At 42.9% G+C, this 17,842-nt stretch overlaps 2 protein-coding genes across 8 annotated transcripts; one reads left to right on the top strand and one right to left on the bottom strand.

Moving 5' to 3' along the window:
- Positions 1-1,485: 1,485 nt before the first annotated feature.
- On the top strand, positions 1,486-12,573 carry nup50 (nucleoporin 50). Of its 6 annotated transcripts, none has more exons than XM_028449557.1 (9): positions 1,486-1,667; positions 3,429-3,528; positions 3,593-3,676; positions 3,914-4,073; positions 6,518-6,997; positions 7,107-7,191; positions 7,266-7,384; positions 11,820-12,059; positions 12,387-12,573. In XM_028449557.1, exons 2-8 carry the CDS (start codon positions 3,460-3,462, stop codon positions 12,017-12,019), a joined length of 1,197 nt encoding a protein of 398 aa, XP_028305358.1. In that variant the 5' UTR covers positions 1,486-1,667; positions 3,429-3,459; the 3' UTR covers positions 12,020-12,059; positions 12,387-12,573. The 6 variants fall into 6 exon arrangements, with proteins under 6 accessions (XP_028305358.1, XP_028305357.1, XP_028305356.1 ...); XM_028449556.1 differs by having other exon boundaries at positions 12,336-12,573; XM_028449555.1 differs by lacking the exon at positions 12,387-12,573 and having other exon boundaries at positions 11,820-12,150.
- On the bottom strand, positions 11,869-17,611 carry kiaa0930. 2 transcript variants are annotated; one of them, XR_003674267.1, is made up of 11 exons: positions 17,286-17,611; positions 16,754-16,902; positions 16,436-16,540; positions 16,039-16,116; positions 15,852-15,953; positions 15,639-15,779; positions 13,606-13,794; positions 13,380-13,533; positions 13,157-13,312; positions 12,784-13,054; positions 11,869-11,998 (listed from the first exon to the last, which is right to left on the bottom strand). XR_003674267.1 is itself a non-coding variant. In XM_028449553.1 (10 exons), exons 1-10 carry the CDS (start codon positions 17,413-17,415, stop codon positions 13,014-13,016), a joined length of 1,245 nt encoding a protein of 414 aa, XP_028305354.1. In that variant the 5' UTR covers positions 17,416-17,611; the 3' UTR covers positions 12,349-13,013. The 2 variants fall into 2 exon arrangements, 1 of the variants encoding a protein (XP_028305354.1); XM_028449553.1 differs by lacking the exon at positions 11,869-11,998 and having other exon boundaries at positions 12,349-13,054.
- Between the last annotated feature and the right edge of the window lie 231 nt (positions 17,612-17,842).

The raw sequence follows: 17,842 nt of genomic DNA, 5'->3' as shown, positions 1-17,842 counted from the left end.
GCTGAGTGAAATAAAAGGAAGATTAGATATAGGCCTGTAGTTTGCTAAAGTGCTGGAATCAAGAGTAGGTTTTTTGAGAAGGGGTTTGATTACAGCTACTTTAAAGGACTGTGGCACGTAGCCTATTGATAGGGATATATTTATTGTCTCCAACTTGTCTCAAAGAGTCAGAGTAGAAGCACACATGCAGCAGATGCGTGTGCGTGTGTGAGACTGTGTCCACTGATAGGTAGTGACTGACACTGACACGCGCACACACACACCTCTCAGCAAGCTGCAGATGTATGCTAGCCTATATTACAGTCTATGACGTGCTGTGACCACTAGGGTTGGGTAGGCACGGGGACCACCAATGACAGTTTCATATGTTTCTGCTGGAAAGTGTTAATTCAAATCAACTTTATTTGTATAGCGTAATTTACAACAAAGTAATCTCAATGCGTGTATCAAAATATAAAATTCATAATAATAAAGAAAAAAATCCAACAATATCCACATGAACAAGTATTTATCATCTAACAAAATCAACATCATAAACACCATTAAAGAAACAATTATTTAATATAGCCTCCATACTCTCCAACAACATATATCTCATGACACGACAGCACATCTGTTGTTTGTGTTGGAAACACAGAAACATGGAGAAAATGACAACAACAACAACTCAGAACATCCTCAGTGAGGAGCATCCACAAAGTCAATCCTTCCTTTTGTTCCATTCACTGTAGAAAGAACCAACAATGTTCTGACCTTAGCTTTGCTGAAGGTCTGGTAGCTCAGGTGTTGGTTTTTCCTCAAAACAAAGTTTCTCTATCATCTCTAGCGCTGTCATCCTGACTGTAGTGTTATCCCGCCCACTAGCTAGAGAACGTAGCAGCAGCCACGCTGGATCAATTCACTAATGCACTGTGAACTTACTTATAGCATTTAGCATAGCACGGTTAGCTCTCTACGCTGCCTGTGGACGTACATGGTTTTCATCTTGGGGAACTAACTGAGCATGTGCAAACACATAAAAACACCCTATGGAAACCGTGGCAGAGCAGCCATGTGCTTTTGGGAGGGGGCGTGGCCTCCTCCTGCCTTACAGTGGAGTGAGACGGCAGCCGTTCCAGGAAATAGCGCTGTTTAGTAATTTGGGCTATGAAACACACAAAATGTTGACACTTTCAAACTTACAGGTACTGTAGGATATTGGAAATGGAAAAATAAATAATTCATAATTTTATTATAATTAATCAAAAAATCAAAATATCAATTCACCCTTGGGTAGGCACTGCCTACCTTCCCTACCCTGACAGCACGTCACTGATTTCAGTGCTAAATATTAAATCTCCCACTTTTCAATAGCAATACATACTTCCAACAGGCACTGCACTGGAGCCGCAGACCGTATGTTTAACATTGAGATGCTGCAGATTATTGCGGTCCTGTTTAAGAACTACAAAGCCCAGACTACTACCGCTTTAGATGCGCATGCGCGGAGGGCGGTATTCGGCTCGCTGAGGTTGTTCCCGCGGAGTGAAATGGCGGTGTGAGCAGTCGGTTCAAACCTCGGAACGTGCTCACCTGCGGACGTTAACCGTTACCGGCGGACAGATACACGGTGAGCGGGGTACGTAGGACTCCGTGAGGCGGAATAACGACTCCACATCCTGGACACGGTACGTCAGCTCCGCTAAGGGACGGAAACGAGCCGCCGTTAGCCTCCGAGCGGCGTTAGCGGCTAAGGTTACGGAAAAAATAGTTCCCGTGTTCAGAGGAGATTCATAATCAATCAGGTACAATCAATATATACCTGTTTAATAAATAGTTTGAGCTCCAGACTCCTCTCTCTGACATACTCCAAGGACAGACGGGAAAAGTCATTTGTCCCTCGTGCCATCAGGCTTTATAACAGACACTCAGGGAGGAGGAAATGTCTGGAACATTGTTGTGTATTCATTGCTTTTTTTAAAAAAAAAAAAAAAATGTTTTTAACTTCTTTATCCTGTAGATCCTGCTTTTTGTGTGAATGTGAGCAACAGACTGCTGCACAATTTTTTTCGGGATCATTAAAGTATTTATCTATGTTACTAGGGATGTAACGATTCATTCAACTCCCGATTCGATTCACGATATGATTCTCTCACGATTTATTTTAAAAAATGGGACTGTAGACAAATGATGACTGAAAAATATTCCTTTATTTTTTTGGGAAAAAAACTAGAAAATACCTTACTATTTTCCTTTTATTTTTCATTGTCAAAAGAATTCATTGATAAACTATTCAAAACAATACAATTTCACCAAAAATAAATCTTGAATGAAATAAATAAAGGAATAATACAAATGAAGAAGCCTATTAATTTAAATTCTGGTTCTATAATAAACAATGCAAAACTGCATAATAGTTCTTTTTCTTTTTAAAAGTGCAACTGAAAATGTATTTTGTGCCTTAACAATTGGACTTAAAAAAAAAAAAAAAACGTGATTACGCTGATATACGTCATATTTGTTTGGACCAGCAGAGGGCGCTGGTAACAGTGGTCGGTTGGCATGCAGATATCTTGCAGTGAAGAAGAGAAGCTATGCTAGCAGACAGAGCTAATAGAAAAACGTGACTTTTACAGATATTCACGTAATATTACAGATATTCTTTCAGTGCTAAAGGGGTAATGAATCATTTAATAACATATTTAAGAGTAAAAGGCAGCCAGAAAGAAAGTATTAGCAGACTCCGCCCGCCGCCTACACTTGTGCTTTCTGCTGGTTAAAAAAAGTACTGCGATTCAATTTTCAGAAAATCGATATCAACCGTGATACCTATGAATCGATTTTTAACTGCCTTACGATTAATCGTTACATCCCTATATGTTACTATTATCAGGTAAATTAGAGGTCAATAAAGAAGTGTTGGTACTAAAGTGACAAAGTGATTAGTCATTTAAATGATCAACTGATTAAATAAAGGTTCTAAAATTTTCTTTATAAAAGCGATCTAAAATGGAGAAACTTTTTTAACTAATTGTGGTGTTACCTTTTTATTTTATGGTGTTACCTGTAGTGTAAAGGAAGATATTGTTACCTGAGCAGGTTCCTCCTGTTTCTGTGAGGATGTCACCGATTTGCTAGGGACTGTTTTTTCTTATAACCTGTTCAGTGTGATTAGCTTATTGGCTAGCTACAGGAGCAAATAGGTTACTATTCAATAACAGTTAGCAGCCTAGCATGGTAAAGCTAATTAGGTTAACTGGTAACCACATGGTTTAAGACAAACTAGTAAATGCTTATGAAGAAATGTTTACATTCTGGACTGAGTTTGTAATAAAATGTTGATGATTATGTTAATGAATGTGATTTGAAAGAATCAGTTGAAAGGAAACTGAGGCTTGTTATTTACAGACTGGTTTATTAAACCATCACAGGTTGTTTACTTCCTGCAGGTCACTCTCTGGGCTCTGATTGGTACATACGATGGCGAAAAGAATCGCAGATAAGGAGCTGACGGACAGGAACTGGGACCAGGAGGAGGAAGGGGAGGAGGTGAGTGTCACATGCCCACACAGTCTACCTGGAAGTGGGCGGAGCTCTGACATCTGTTTCTCAGGCAGGGACGTTCTCAGTGGCGCCGGAGGACGTGTTGAAGAACCGCGCCATTAAAAAGGCTAAACGCAGGAACACTGGAGTAGAGGTATAAACACTTAGCTGCTGGCGCTAGTCCACAGTTAACTATCGCTAGTCAAAGGCTAGCGACCGCTAGTCTATAGCTAGCCGACGGCGAATTACAGCTAGCCGACGGCTACTAAACAGCTAACTACAGCTAGCCAATGGCGATCTACAACTAGTTGATGGCTAGTCGACAGCTAACTACAGCCAGTCGACGGCTTGTGACTGACTGTATAAACAATTAAAACGGCGTCTCTTTAAGGGCGAGGAGTGCGGGACCTTCAAAGGCTTCAAGGGATTCTCCCTGACGACATCATCAGTGGGTGGAGCCTTCTCAGCGTTCTCTGGCTTTACAGGCCTCTCATCTCTGACCAATGGGAAAAGCCCTACCCCCACCTTTGGAGGGTTTACTCCCACCCCTGGTGAGCGCCAAATGTTTGATCTGTGTGTAAATGTATCTATAAAGGCAAAGAAGGTCTGCGTGCAAGTGTGTGGAGGGAATTTCTCGGCGACACAGTATGAGTTCGACCTGAAACTTTGTGAAAGGCTCCCAAATACCCCAAGTTTGTGCATCTGTTATTTTGGAGTAATTTGGTAATTTCCCAATGTTTATTTAAATTTTATTTCACTTCTGGACGGCACAGAAGTGAAACCTATTCAGCGCACCGTCTATATCTATTTCACTGCATGGCTCCTCACCCGAGCTAGAGTCACATGTGCGGCCAGAGCCAATCGCTGCTCACACAGCCAAGCAGACATCAGAGCCGTATAGAGAGAGAGTTGCGACAACAGAAGTCCAAAATGTTTGACCATCACGTGATTCATGTAAAACTGAATTTGTTCCCAGAAGTTAGTGGCGGGTCATTTGAATCCATTGATTCCTAGTGACATAACTGGGATTTTTGGTAATTTGTCATCAATAGCTGCATTGATTGACAATATTTATACAGTACACCATCATATGTATGTGTATATACAATAACTGTTTATGTAGTTCCATAAATAGTTTTTTTTCCTAACGTAAATTCGTATTAATACTTAGTGTAAACAGCTTTATTTGACATAGTTAAGGCCAACATTAATTTGTTTAAAATGTGTTAATATGTATTGTATACAGGATGTATTGTTTTGAATTTTCTTTAATGTTTTTTAAAAAAAGGGGGGGTCATTAAAAAACACCACACCCAGACAGGACACTTTGAAAACATTTATTATGTTCATACATAAATAAAAATAGGCTTCAGATTTTTTTACTGTGCACTTATGTACCAAGATAAATTCATTAAATACATCTAACAAATTCAGAAACAATAACTTGTCATACAGTTTGCTGTGCTGTATGGGGATGCTTCAATCATTCTGATAAAGGAGGTAAAATGTTTGGCTTCAAACTGAACCAGAGAGGAGAAAACAATGGTTAGCATTAGTTAGCAGGAGAGATCTATAAATAATAAAGCAAGATTATAACAATAAAATCTGTGAGATGATCATATTCAAACACTTTATATGCACTTTTTCCCACAAATAACACAATTGTAAAGCTTATTGTTCGATTAAAAAGAAGACATGTATCCTATGTGTGTTGTTAAAACTATGTGAAGTAAACGCTGTGAAAAATGTAGAATTTTTTTCTCTTTTTTTGAACATGAAAACAGCAGTGTATCTCACAATGAAGAAAATAAAAATAGTAATAAAAAATGAAAATACAAATTTACTATTTTAGCGGGGGATAACCCATTAACATGCCTTCATGCAAACGTTAATGGCTGATAATACACACGCTGATAATAACGTCTTACTGTTTAAAAGTGCATCTAATCAGCTCTAGCTCCATTGGCTACAATAGTAAACTGATCACTTCCTGGAACTATTGAGGCTCCGTGAGCCGCCATTGCTGTAAAAAAAAAAAAACTAACCATTGGAGTGAACGGAGTTGACCCAACTTTCTCTTTATACGGCTCTGGTTTAGACCTGGGGAGGGGCCACACTGATAAAATAGCAAAGCTGTCAAGTCTCACTGATTGGGCCTGATGTGAGTCACTGATGTGCGTGGCTAAAGCGCGTGCGTGTGTGTGAGCCACAGAGTAGCAAAACACACACACACACACACACACACACAACAACAATTGGAGAGTTTTCTGATGTTTTAGAGACATGAAAGCACGTATCACTCACTGCTGCTCACACACAAGCAGCTGAGCTGGAGCAGATCAGAGCACACACACTCCATCCACACCGTATATGTTTTAAATAACCTATTTATTCCCTCTGTTCCCACACTCTCCCTCTCTCTGACTCAGGGCGGACTGCGCTCACTGAAAGCGTTTCAACTAATACAGTTCAAAAAAATATGCATCATGTTTAGATTTTGTTGGAAGCTTGACGAGCTTACAGCTAAGTTGTTAGACGGCTTCATAAACATTCTGGGCTGCTGGCGTAGAAGAGCCATCACATACTGTACTGTCAAAAATACAAAACACTTTTTTTATGTAACGTTATATGGGGTATAGTGCAGCGAGAGCAGTCAGGGACTCAGCCGCTCATACTGTCTCATCATTGGACCGGAAGTGTAGTACCCCACCCTGTCGAATGCGGAAGTACATTTTTGTTGCCCAGCGCAACAAGCCAATTAAACCAGGGAAATCACACACGCTATTTTACTTTGTACCTACAAATAAAACCCTTCATAACACTACAAAGTACAGAGTATGTACACCTCTTTGTACATCCAACCTTCAAACACATTCTCATTTGTCCATAATTGATAACTCCACTTAAGCTCCTCTCACTATATGAATGCATACTTACGATGAGAACTGTACTAGTATATATCATATCAAAGGTTTTTAATGCTGTGTGTCCTCAGGTTTGTCCTTTAAAGGCCCCTCCTCTCTAACACAGACCAATGGCTCAGCCCCCGGTGCCCCTCTAAGCTCCGCCCCCTCAGCAGGAAGTGATAAGGAGTACAGTCGTCAGCTAACTGCGCTCAACGTGTCCGTGCGTAACTGGATCAGCAAACACGTGGACGAGAACCCGCTGTGCGACCTCAACCCCATCTTTAGGGACTACGAGCATCACCTGACCGCCATCGAGCAGCGCTACGGCAACGGCGCCCCCGCCAAGGAGGGGGTCCAGGTATCCAACTCTGCCCCTGCAGGAGTGACCTTCAACTTTGGTCAGAAGGTAGACAGCTCTGCCATGGGTCTATCAAGTCCCGCCCTCAGCTCCTCTGGCCCCGCCCTCACCACTGCAGGCTCTGCCCCCAGCTTCTCTTTCTCAACCTCTTCATCAGGCTCCGCCCTGTTTGGAGGAAACACTGTGACCAAAACAGATGACACTGGGAAAGGTTAGACCTGTGTTCTGGGTGAAGTGGTGACTCACTTCTGATTACAGTTAAAACCTGTTTCACTTTTAGTTTACTTGTTGAATGGATTTTTTATTTTTTTTTCCCTCAGACGAAAACAAAGAGGAGGAGTTAGAAGAACCGCCCAAACCAGAGGTCAACGAGGTGAAAGAGGACGACGCCTTTTACTCCAAAAAGTAGGTCATTGAATGCAGCACAGCTTGTTTACATGTTATGGACTTATTTCCACAGCTTGTTTACTTGTTTGCAGGTGTAAACTGTTCTATAAGAAGGAGGCAGAATTTAAGGAGAAGGGCGTGGGCACACTGCACCTCAAACCAATGGCTGAGGGAAAAACACAGATGATCATCCGCGCTGACACTAACCTGGGTATGTTCAAGGGTCCACACTAATGTGGTAAATTTCAGCTTTTTACGTTAAAACAACCTTTGATCCTTTAGGCCCTATGCTAAAAAGCTAGGTAATTATATCTTGGATTAATCTCTGTTAGCGGGCTTCACCTAACCAAACAACATTCCTATGATGACAGTGAAGAGCAACAGTGTTAGTGCAGCGCACCAGGAGGCGGAGTTTTTATACTCGCTCAGATCTGATCCACTTCATAACTTGGTCCTGACCAGGTTAGGTGTTGCTTAAGTTTAAAATTATGAATAATTAAAATCAGACCAAAAACAACACTGTTGTTACAGAAGAAGCAGGAATAGAAAAACTCAGACAGGAAGCTGCTGATACTGTTAATGTGTAAAAGTGTGAGATTATTTATGATATTAATCCATTGGATGATAAACAGACGCTCTGCAGTTAAATTTTATTACAGCACACACGTGTTTCTATTCAAGTAGATCTATTTACAGTTGTGTGCGAAAGTGAGGGCACCCCTTTAAAAACAGCATATTTTATATATTTAAAAAGTTATATTCATATTTACTGTCTCTCTGGTATATGTGAAAAAAAGACAATATTGTCAGGAAACATGAATGCATAGTTACATTTTATTTTATAAATTGAACAAAATTACAAAAATGAAAAACATAATTTTGGCATGTGCAAAAGTCGGGGCACCCTGAGAGTTTCAAAGTGTCAGATTCTTTTTACAAGCTCAGACCTCTACCAGCTCATTGGTCCTGAAGCATGTGTCAACAATTGTCATTAGGGAGTGCCAGCTGGTGCCAATTTGAGGGTTTCTTAAATACGGCGACTCCACAAACCTTGTACAAACACTCAGCAACCATGGGTTCCTCTAAGAAGCTGTGTAAGACAGAAAAAATGAAAGTAATTGATGCCCACAATGCCGGGGAGGGCTACAAGAAGATAGCAAAGCGTTTTCAGCTTGCAGTTTCCACAGTGCGAGGCATAATTAAGAGATGGCAGGTGAGGGGAACTGTGGAGGTCAAGAAGAGATCTGGAAGACCAAGGAAACTCTCGGAGAGAACAGCTCGTAGTCTGGTCAAAAAGGTAAACCAAAACCCACATTTGACTTCAAAAGACCTCCAGGAAGATTTAGCAGACTCAGGAGTGGTGGTGCACCCTTCCACTGTGCGCCGATACTTGCACAAACAAGACCTTCATGGAAGAAGGTCTACGACCTCATCATAAAATACGTCAAAAATATGCAACAGAACATCTACAGAAGCCTGATGACTTTTGGAAACAAGTGCTGTGGACTGATGAAGTTAAAATAGAACTCTTTGGCCACAATAAGCAAAGGTATGTTTGGAGAAAAAAAGGAGCAGCATTTCATGAAAAGAACACCTTGCCAACTGTTAAATATGGGGGTGGATCCATCATGCTTTGGGGTTGTGTTGCAGCCAGTGGGACAGGAAACATTGCTCGGGTGGAGGAAGAATGGATTCAATTAAATACCAGCAAATTCTGGAGGCAAATATCACAGCATCTGTAAAAAAGCTAAAGCTGAAAAGAGGATGGCTTCTACAACAGGATAATGATCCTAAACATACCTCCAAATCCACCATGGACTACTTCAAGAAACGCAAGCTGAAGGTTTTGGAATGGCCTTCACAGTCTCCCGACTTAAACATTATCGAAAATCTGTGGGTAGATCTTAAAAGAGCTGTGCATGCAAGACGTCCTAGGAATATTGCAGAACTGGAAGCCTTTTGCAAGGAAGAATGGGGAAAAATCCCAAATAATAGAATCCAGAGACTTGTTGTTGGCTATAAGAAGCGTTTACAAGCTGTGATATCTGCCAGAGGGGGTGTTACTAAGTACTGAAGGTACTGATGCTGTAGGGTGCCCCGACTTTTGCACATGCCAAAATTATGTTTTTCATTTTTGTAATTTTGTTCAATTTATAAAATAAAATGTAACTATGCATTAATGTTTCCTGACAATATTGTCTTTTTTTCCCATATACCAGAGAGACAGTAAATATGAATATAACTTTTTAAATATATAAAATATGCTGTTTTTAAAGGGGTGCCCTGACTTTCGCACACAACTGTATCACACAGTCTTCACCCGTCCATGCATATGAAGACAGGCTTCATCAGCTGACTGTAGATCAGTCCATCTGATATAAATCCTTATGTTTCCTGGATGATGTCATCAGTAAATGAAAGAATTGCATCGATATCTAAATATTCTCTCTCCTGTCAGCGTCAGATCAGATCCTCAGCGACATGTACAGCTTTTATTGGACAGCTCACTTTCTAAGAACTGTTTGGTCAGGAGGCGGGGCTGTCAGATCCTAGCCAGAGCAAAACTTTCTCTCAATCAGGTTAGCGTTCAGCATAAGTTACCATGATGTTTTAGCTCCGTAAGACGTTAGCGAGCTTCGTAGTCCAGCACACACTGAATCAATCCTGGAAGTTAGCGCGATAAGAGGTCATCTAGATTTGTGACATAGGCTTTTAACTCATTGACTGCCAAAGACGTCAGTTGTGTTTCTCGGCTGGGTTGCTAGGAGACAGTGTGACAAAGTTCTCCGGTGAATATCCAACTTGTACCATGATGTAGTGACATGTAGGTGGCAGCAGTGCACTTTTGGATGAGAGATCACCCGTGATATGGTACGTTCACACCAAACGCGTTTCGGACGTCAATATCGTGCCTCACGCGCGTTGTTGGACGCTTGTGCTCATTGAATACAGACGCTTGTCATCAGTGTCAAAGATGCTTGGGACACGCGTCGAGGGGAGGGGCTTCTCTGTTGCCAGTGGTGTTCATACAACGGATGATATTGTGACGGTCAGTTACGTTCATAATTCACCCAGTGACTGTGAAGTGGTGGAACATTAATTATTGTGATGAGAAGGCGGTGTTTCAGGTCGGATGTGAGGTGTGACTCAGCGTGTTCACTGTGATGTCAGAGGGTTATAGAGAAGTGTGGGTGAATGGAGAATCAAGTGTGGAGTTCCTTGATGAACACGCCCCCTCTGACTCCTGTTCATCATCTCTACATTATCCAGAGAGAGACTCTGCTTTATTTGCTCCTTGGCGCTGTTTCTGGATTCACCAGAGCTGTGCACGGATGAGAGTCGCTTTCAGCGCTGTTTCCGGTGCCCAGTTTGACGACCTGCTGACTGACATCGGCATTCGCATCTCCTACCAGGACCCCAACTACAGGCGCTCTATTCCAGCAGAAGAGCCTGTTCATCTGTCTCCGCTTTTTTCTTCTCATTATTCTGAATACGTCACGTTTGGGGAACGCTCCTGATTGGTCGACTCCAGCATCAACTGCGTTAAAAGCACTAGACGTGTGAAAAGTTTCAAAACGCGCGGCATAGGAGCCGCGGGATGCACAGTGGGACCTCCAACGCTCCCTAGAAGCGTGTCCACCATGTATTGTGAATGAACACCTGCCGCTTTTGACGTGTTTGGTGTGAACGCACCAAACACGTCGCCCACACGGGCGACCGTGGCTCAGGTGGTAGTGGGTCATCTTCTGATCGAGAGGTTGGTGGTTCGATCCCAGTACCTGACTATGTGTCGAAGTGTCCTTGGGCAAGACACTGAACCCTAAGTTGCTCCCAGTGGTCGACTAGTGCCTTGCATGGCAGTCCTGTCCCACTGGTGTGTGAATGTGAGAGTGATTGGGTGAATGAGCTGATATGTAAAGCTTTGAGACTGTTTCAGTGGTGATAAAGCTCTATATAAATCAAGTCCATTTACCAATAAGCAGAGCTCAGAGGGAGAGGAAAGGAATTTACAATACAGAAAATGGCGCTACGAGAGTTGATGCTTAAGTTCCCACCAGCTCACAGCAGCTCACACTCAACCAGAGCATGTGTGGAACTAAGTTGAGAATGTCACGATGGTGGGAGAAAACGATGAAAAAACGGGGTAAACTGTGACACTCGGCATGTCTGGGAGGAGGAAGTTGCGTATGTGGAAAATGACGGGGAGAGACTTGGAGGAACGTCAAAATACAGTAAGAAATCCATTCAACTGTGACATAGATAACATAATAATAATGTTGTCATCAAAAGCCTGGTCTCAGTGTTTTTATAGAAATAAACCAATGATGTGTCACTAAATCAATAAAAAATAGCTTCAAAGTCACGAATAGATTTTTCCATAAAAAGACGTTTCTTAGTTTTTTTTATCACAAACTGGTGATTTGTGTGAAACTTTTCTCTATTCAACTGCTGATTACAGAAGAACAAAACATGAGAAATAAAATTATTTTTCTGTTGAAAGTAGAGAAAAAATGTTAAAATATTGAAAGATCAGTGAAAATCCTCCAAAATGCCTGGTAATGTGGTTGGCAGTGAATGAGTTAATGATTTATTTGTAGTCTTATTTTGAAAGGGTGTTAGTCCTACCATGTGGTGTTGTCTCCCAGGGAACATCCTGCTGAACGTGCTGCTGCAGGCGTCCATGCCTTGCTCGAGGGTGGGGAAGAACAACGTGATGGTTCTGTGCGTTCCCAACCCGCCTGTGGACGAGCTGAAACCCGACAGTCCCGTACCGCTGCTGGTCCGAGTGAAGACGGCCGAGGATGCCGATGAGCTGCTGCGCACGCTGGAGGAGAAGAAGAGCTGAGCTGCTTCTTCTTCTGTGGTGGCCTCAGGAGGACCAACAGGTTTTAACTCCTTTCTTTTACTGGGAACTATTTATTTGTTGGACAAATAGTCTGAAGATGTTTATCAGGAATAAAAGGAACCAAAATCAGATTTATCATTCTTCATTGTGTGTGTGTGTGTGTGTGTGTGTGTGTGTGTGTGTGTGTGTGTGTGTGTGTGTGTGTGTGTGTGTGTGTGTGTGTGTGTGTGTGTGTGTGTGTGTGTGTGTGTGTGTGTGTGTGTGTGTGTGTGTGTGTGTGTGTGTGTGTGTGTGTGTGTGTGTGTGTGTGTGTCAGACCCAGAGTCGCGTTGATGCTAACGTGTGTTTTAATAAATGTTAAACACAGTGTGTAGAAACATCTACGTAGAAAAGCCGTGACGGGAAAAAGCATTTCTACATTCAGCGTCTAAAAACTACAGAAGAAGAGACGACGGAGAACTCATCCATCCCAGAATAATCAGTCACACCTCTCAGGATGTTTTTCCCCCACAAACAACAAGCTTCCCTTTCAAAATAAATTGATCTGAAACATACTGTGTGTTGTAGTTTTTCAATAAAAACACAAACATACAAACATTTAGTTTTAAAATTAATCACCGATCCTCACTGAAGTAAAGTGTGTCACATGACCAACACCAATGAGGTAATAAAGCTGCTGTCCAATCAGAGTCTAGGTGAGTGAGGCGTAGTCCTTTGAGTTTCTGGTTAAAATGAAGCAAATGTTTTTTTCCCTTTAAACTAACCTGGTTAACTGATGGCTGATGACCTTTACCCAGAATCCTTTTCACCTGATGTTCAACAGCAGGAGTGTAAAGGGGGAGGGGCCTGTTAGCTCCAGCCGTAGGCCCTGAGGTCAGGTGACCCCCTGTTACCATGGTTACAGTGAAGGGGAGGTGAGTACCATGAGGCACTTCTGGAACGGCTGGTCGAGGACAGCAGGAGGCGCTGCTGAGTGAGAGGCACTTAGTGACCGCTACGTCATCAGGATGGGCCGCTGCCGCACCTCCAGGATGTCTACCATAACAACAGTTTATTAGTTTAATGTCAGGTTAACTAATTAAATTAATGAACAAAATCAGTCATTAGACACAAACGTGTGTGTGTGTGTGTGTATACCTGCAGTGATGCGGTGTAGAGGAAGTGTGACGTATGTCAGGTGGGAAAACAACAGGAAGTAGTCATCGATCCGGTTCAGTTTAAGCCACGAGCCAACCAATGAGCGACCGGTACCGGACAAGGAGCGCGAGCGGAGGGCGGAGCCAGAGTGGAGGTCTGTAAACACACAGAAACACATTACACACACACACACACACACACACGCAAGCACACGCGCACACACCTTCCTCCTCCTCCCTGAAGAACTCTTCGCTGTCATTGGCTGAGTGAGATTTCTTCATCTCCGTTCTGTTCCTGGGAACCTTCCTCCTCAGGGATGGAGAGAAAAAGTTGGGGCGGTTCCTCTCCGGGGTCGGAGGCGTGCTGAACGAGGTCACCTGGGGGGAGGGAGGGGGAGGGGGGGATCAGTTCTTGTCTGCTGAGTGTTGATGTTCTTGGTTCTGACTCACCCTCTCGTGCACCGGGGACTCCTGGTCCTCTTCGGTACCGCAAGGTGACGTGTCCCCGGTGGGAACTCTGCTCACCGCCATCTCAGCGTGACCTTTGCCCTGTGGCCCCTTCATCCGAACAAACTCCATGTTGTTGTATTTGTAGAAGCCGAATGACATCCGCTGAGCCATCTTAGCGGCTACGCTAACCTGCCCAATCAGGCGCACGTTAGCTCGCAGCTACAGCACTAGCTAACACAGGCTACGTGTAAACACTGCACTAATATTAGCTATCTGCCAGCAATAATATTAGCAAAATGCTAACAAACATACCAGTAAAATGAGCTTGTAGCTATAATTCACTCACAGAAGATGAGACATTTTGAAATTCTGCTAACATTAGCTTAAAATTACTACAAAGCTCAATTTTCACATTGCTACCCCTGGTAGTTAGGGGATCGCCACTCTATCCCGTCACTGGCAATTTGAAGGACAGAGCTAGCTTCCAATGTCTTTTGAGCTCAACATCGCTACTAGTGATGAACCCTCATAACAAAATTAAACTCACTTCCAGAAATTAGTGCAATTTAGACACAGCGCACACTTAACTTTCTATAATTCTTTAGACCCTATGCTCCAAATCTATATAATTATAATCTGGATTAATCTCTTTTAGCTAGCTTCAACTAACCTAACATTCCCTGTCAGAGAGAAGCTGTCCTATGAAGGTCTATAACAACACACTCATTTAAACCAAGTGTTTACAGCCTCGCTACGTGTGCGTTCACATAAAGGAGAACCTGGCAGAGTGAGCGGTGAACAGATTATGATCTTAAATAAATATAATGAATATAAATCCATGATGACAGTGAAGAGCAACAGTGTTAGTGCAGCGCACAGCAGGAGGCGGAGCTTTTATACTCGCTCAGATCTGATCAACTTCATAACTTGGTCCTGACCAGGTTAGGTGTTGCTTAAGTTTAAAATGATGAATAATTAAAATCCATAATTCAGACCAAAAACAACACTGTTGTTACAGAAAAGACAGTAATGATAGAACTCAGACAGGAAGCTGCTGATACTGTTAACGTGTAGAAGTGTGACATTATTTATGATATTAATCCATTGGATAGAATATCCAATGGATTAATATCAATAATATCATGCTTTTACGCATTAACACAGTCAGCTGATGAAGCCTGCGTCTCGATCGTATGCGTGGATGAGTGAAGTCATATTAATTCATTTACGACTTCAACCATCCGCTCATACAATCACGACACAGGCTTCATCAGCTGACTGTAGATCAGTCCATCAGATATAAATCTTTCGGTAAATGAGAGGATGCATCAATGTCTAAATATTCTCTCTCCTGTCAGCGTCAAATCAGATACACACAGTGACGTGTTCACACATCACCTTTCATTGGACAGCTCGCTTTCTAAGAGAACTAATTGGTCAGGAGGCGGGGCTTTAGCACTCATTCAGATCCTAGCCAGAACAAAAAGTACTTTCAATCAGGTTAGCCGTTCAGCATAAGTTATCGTTGTGATTTAGCTCTGTCAGACGTTAGCAAGCTTCGTGGTCCAGCACACACTGATTAAATCCTGGAAGTTAGCGCGATAAGAGGTAATATAGATTTAATGAACAGTATACATCCTAACCCTAATATAGGGCCTGATTTTGAAAAATATCTTGTAAATGTTAAAGCTGTGGGACCAATGGGCTGTGGGAAAATAGGTCTGACCCCACCTGTAAGCAAATAGCTAACAACTGTAAACACAAAGCTAACAACTGTAAACAACTAGCCAACTACAGTCAACACACAGCTAACTACTGTAAAAAACTAGCTAACTACTGTAAACTCACTTCTAACTACTGAAAACAAACAGCTTATTACTGCAAATTAGACCATGTAAACAGCATCAGTTGTAAGCAAACCTTATCTACATTAGGTGAAACCTTGCTAACAAAGTTAATGCTAACTAAAATCAGAGTTCAAAATTATTAACGTGCTAATAGCATTAGCAGATGGGCGTGGTCATTGCACTCACCCGATTGTCGTAGACCTTCCTGAGCGCCTCGTAACGGATGGAGCCTTGAAAGATGACGCCCTGGAACGTGTTGTTCTTGTCACTCGCTACTAGCTCCACGCAAACCATTTCGCCTTCACCCACCGTCATGTCGTTGAACACCTGACAACGCAAACATGCAATGATGCAAATGTGCTCCGAGAACCAATCAGCAGCTCGGGGAGGCGGGGTTACCTCCTCAAAGTTGTCAATCATAAAGAATATGTTTGGGTAGCTCATCTTTGACTCCTCCCCTTTGCTGTCCATCGCGTGTTTACTGGGAGATGCAAAAACCTCCTGAAAACAAATGCTAACATGTAATGTACTAAAAAAACAAAGCTAACGAGCTATAAGAAATGCTGTGATTGGTCGACTGACCCACCTGACACTTCTTCTTGTGGATGTGGATGTCCCCTGCATCTGAGCGCGTGCAAACAGCGCATGTCACCACATAGTCCAACTGCGAATGAGAGCTGATTGAGAACCAGTTAAACCGGATTCAAAGGTCATTAAACAGTTCTCAGACCAGACCAGGTTTAAATCTAGTTCAGAATAATCCAAAAACCAGGACTGGTGTCCAAGTGGTTTAGAAGCAGTACTTGACCCGAGCTAGTGTTAATTAGCATTAGCGTTAGTTAGCACTAGCTAGCAGTAACAGTAGTTAGTATTAACATTAGTTAGCGTTAGCTAGTACTAGCTAGCGTTAGCTAGTACTAGCTAGCGTTAGTTATTGTTAGTTAGCATTGGTTAGCATTACTTAGTGCAGGTGGTCCTGGTACCTTCTGCAGGATCAGGTTCAGGTAGACGCTCTCCTCCCAGTCGATGTCCGGGTCTCCGAGGCCTGGCAACTTCTTGGAGTCTCTCCTGTAGACCTCCACCTCCACCTGGAGACGGACAGAGACGGACCGGTAACCACGGCAACAGGATGGAGACGATCCGCCAAACCATAACAAGTGGTCACAGATGGTCCAGGAGCCGTGGCAACAGGCCAAAGAAGGTACAGTAACCAAGGCAACAGGTTGGAGATGGTCCGGCGACCATGGCAACAGCATGGTAAGAGTCCCGTAGCCATGGCAGTACAGGACTCACAGACCCACCTTGCGGCCCTCGGTGCCGTCGGCGCTGACATAGGACGGCCTCCTGCGGACGTAGAACAGCATGTCGTCCTGCCGCGGCGCGCACTTCTCCATGAAGTAGGTGGAGAACATCCAGGTCCAGAAGACAATACGGTCGTCCTTAAAGCAGCCTGAGTGCAAAACAACAATGAAGTAACACACACACACACACACACACACTAGAGATGCACGATACTTATCGGTCTGATCACAGCACATGTTTGTTTCTAGTCTTTTAGTCGATATTTCTGCGTTTCTATGTGAGTCACAATATATTAGTCACTACAACAAATGATAAACATAACGCACTTACATATAGTGACTCACTAATAAACATGTGTACGTATTATGTGTATTTGTATATATTTATACATTAGTGACTATGGTCTGTTATATATTGGCTCTTGTAGTGTCTGATATAGAACAAACACTATGTGGTGACTACAGTATGTTGACTTATAATGATCTAATATCGTAAATGATGATATGGCGGTAAAGTGATGACCGCACTCACCGATGCCGCTGAGCTCCTTTCGGCCGCTCACGCGACCCCGTTCCTCGGCGATGGCCTTCAGCATCTGCTGCAGAGAACCGTCCGGCTCATCCGCGGGCCCAACGGCCTGACACAACCCAGGGTAGTCCATCTCCGCGCCAGGCTCATGACAGTCCGGACTCACGGTGATGTGACCGCGGAAAGGCGCTCACAGGCCGGCCTGACACTGAGGGAGACTCCGCTGATGATCAGCTGGAAACACCCTCAGACTTCCCGGAACAACACGGAGCCGTTAATGATGCGTAGCACCGCGGGAGGCGAATCACACTGGAAAGGTGTTGTGCAAATCTCCGTTACCTACAGAATCCAGTGATGGGCGAGGATTCCCCGTCTGCCTGTCAGAAAATATTACAATACTGTGGAAAAAAGTGCTTGTTTTAACTTTTAAAACACACAAATATAGCTTGAGATAATGCATAGCTTTGATTAAAAATAATTCATTGAAAGATAAATATTTAAAGAAGAAATACAGAGATGGAAGTAGAATAAATAAATGTATTTATTACTGTCGATCTTAT

This window comes from Gouania willdenowi, chromosome 6 (genome assembly GCF_900634775.1).
Source record: "Gouania willdenowi chromosome 6, fGouWil2.1, whole genome shotgun sequence".
NCBI classification, from domain to species: Eukaryota; Metazoa; Chordata; class Actinopteri; order Blenniiformes; family Gobiesocidae; genus Gouania; species Gouania willdenowi.
The sequence above is the reverse complement of the archived record's forward strand: the minus strand, read 5'-3'. Positions and strand labels throughout refer to the sequence as shown.

Excerpts from the sequence above, each read along its gene's own strand:
- nup50 (XM_028449557.1), top strand. The coding sequence starts at position 3,460 with ATGGCGAAAAGAATCGCAGATAAGGAGCTGACGGACAGGAACTGGGAC. Across the intron at positions 3,677-3,913 it reads GCAGGAACACTGGAGTAGAG|GGCGAGGAGTGCGGGACCTT; the intron begins GTATAAACACTT and ends CGTCTCTTTAAG. Across the intron at positions 7,385-11,819 it reads CCGCGCTGACACTAACCTGG|GGAACATCCTGCTGAACGTG; the intron begins GTATGTTCAAGG and ends GTTGTCTCCCAG.
- kiaa0930 (XM_028449553.1), bottom strand. The coding sequence starts at position 17,415 with ATGGACTACCCTGGGTTGTGTCAGGCCGTTGGGCCCGCGGATGAGCCG. Across the intron at positions 15,780-15,851 it reads TGATTGACAACTTTGAGGAG|GTGTTCAACGACATGACGGT; the intron begins GTAACCCCGCCT and ends TTGCGTTGTCAG. Across the intron at positions 13,055-13,156 it reads TCTACACCGCATCACTGCAG|ACATCCTGGAGGTGCGGCAG; the intron begins GTATACACACAC and ends TTGTTATGGTAG.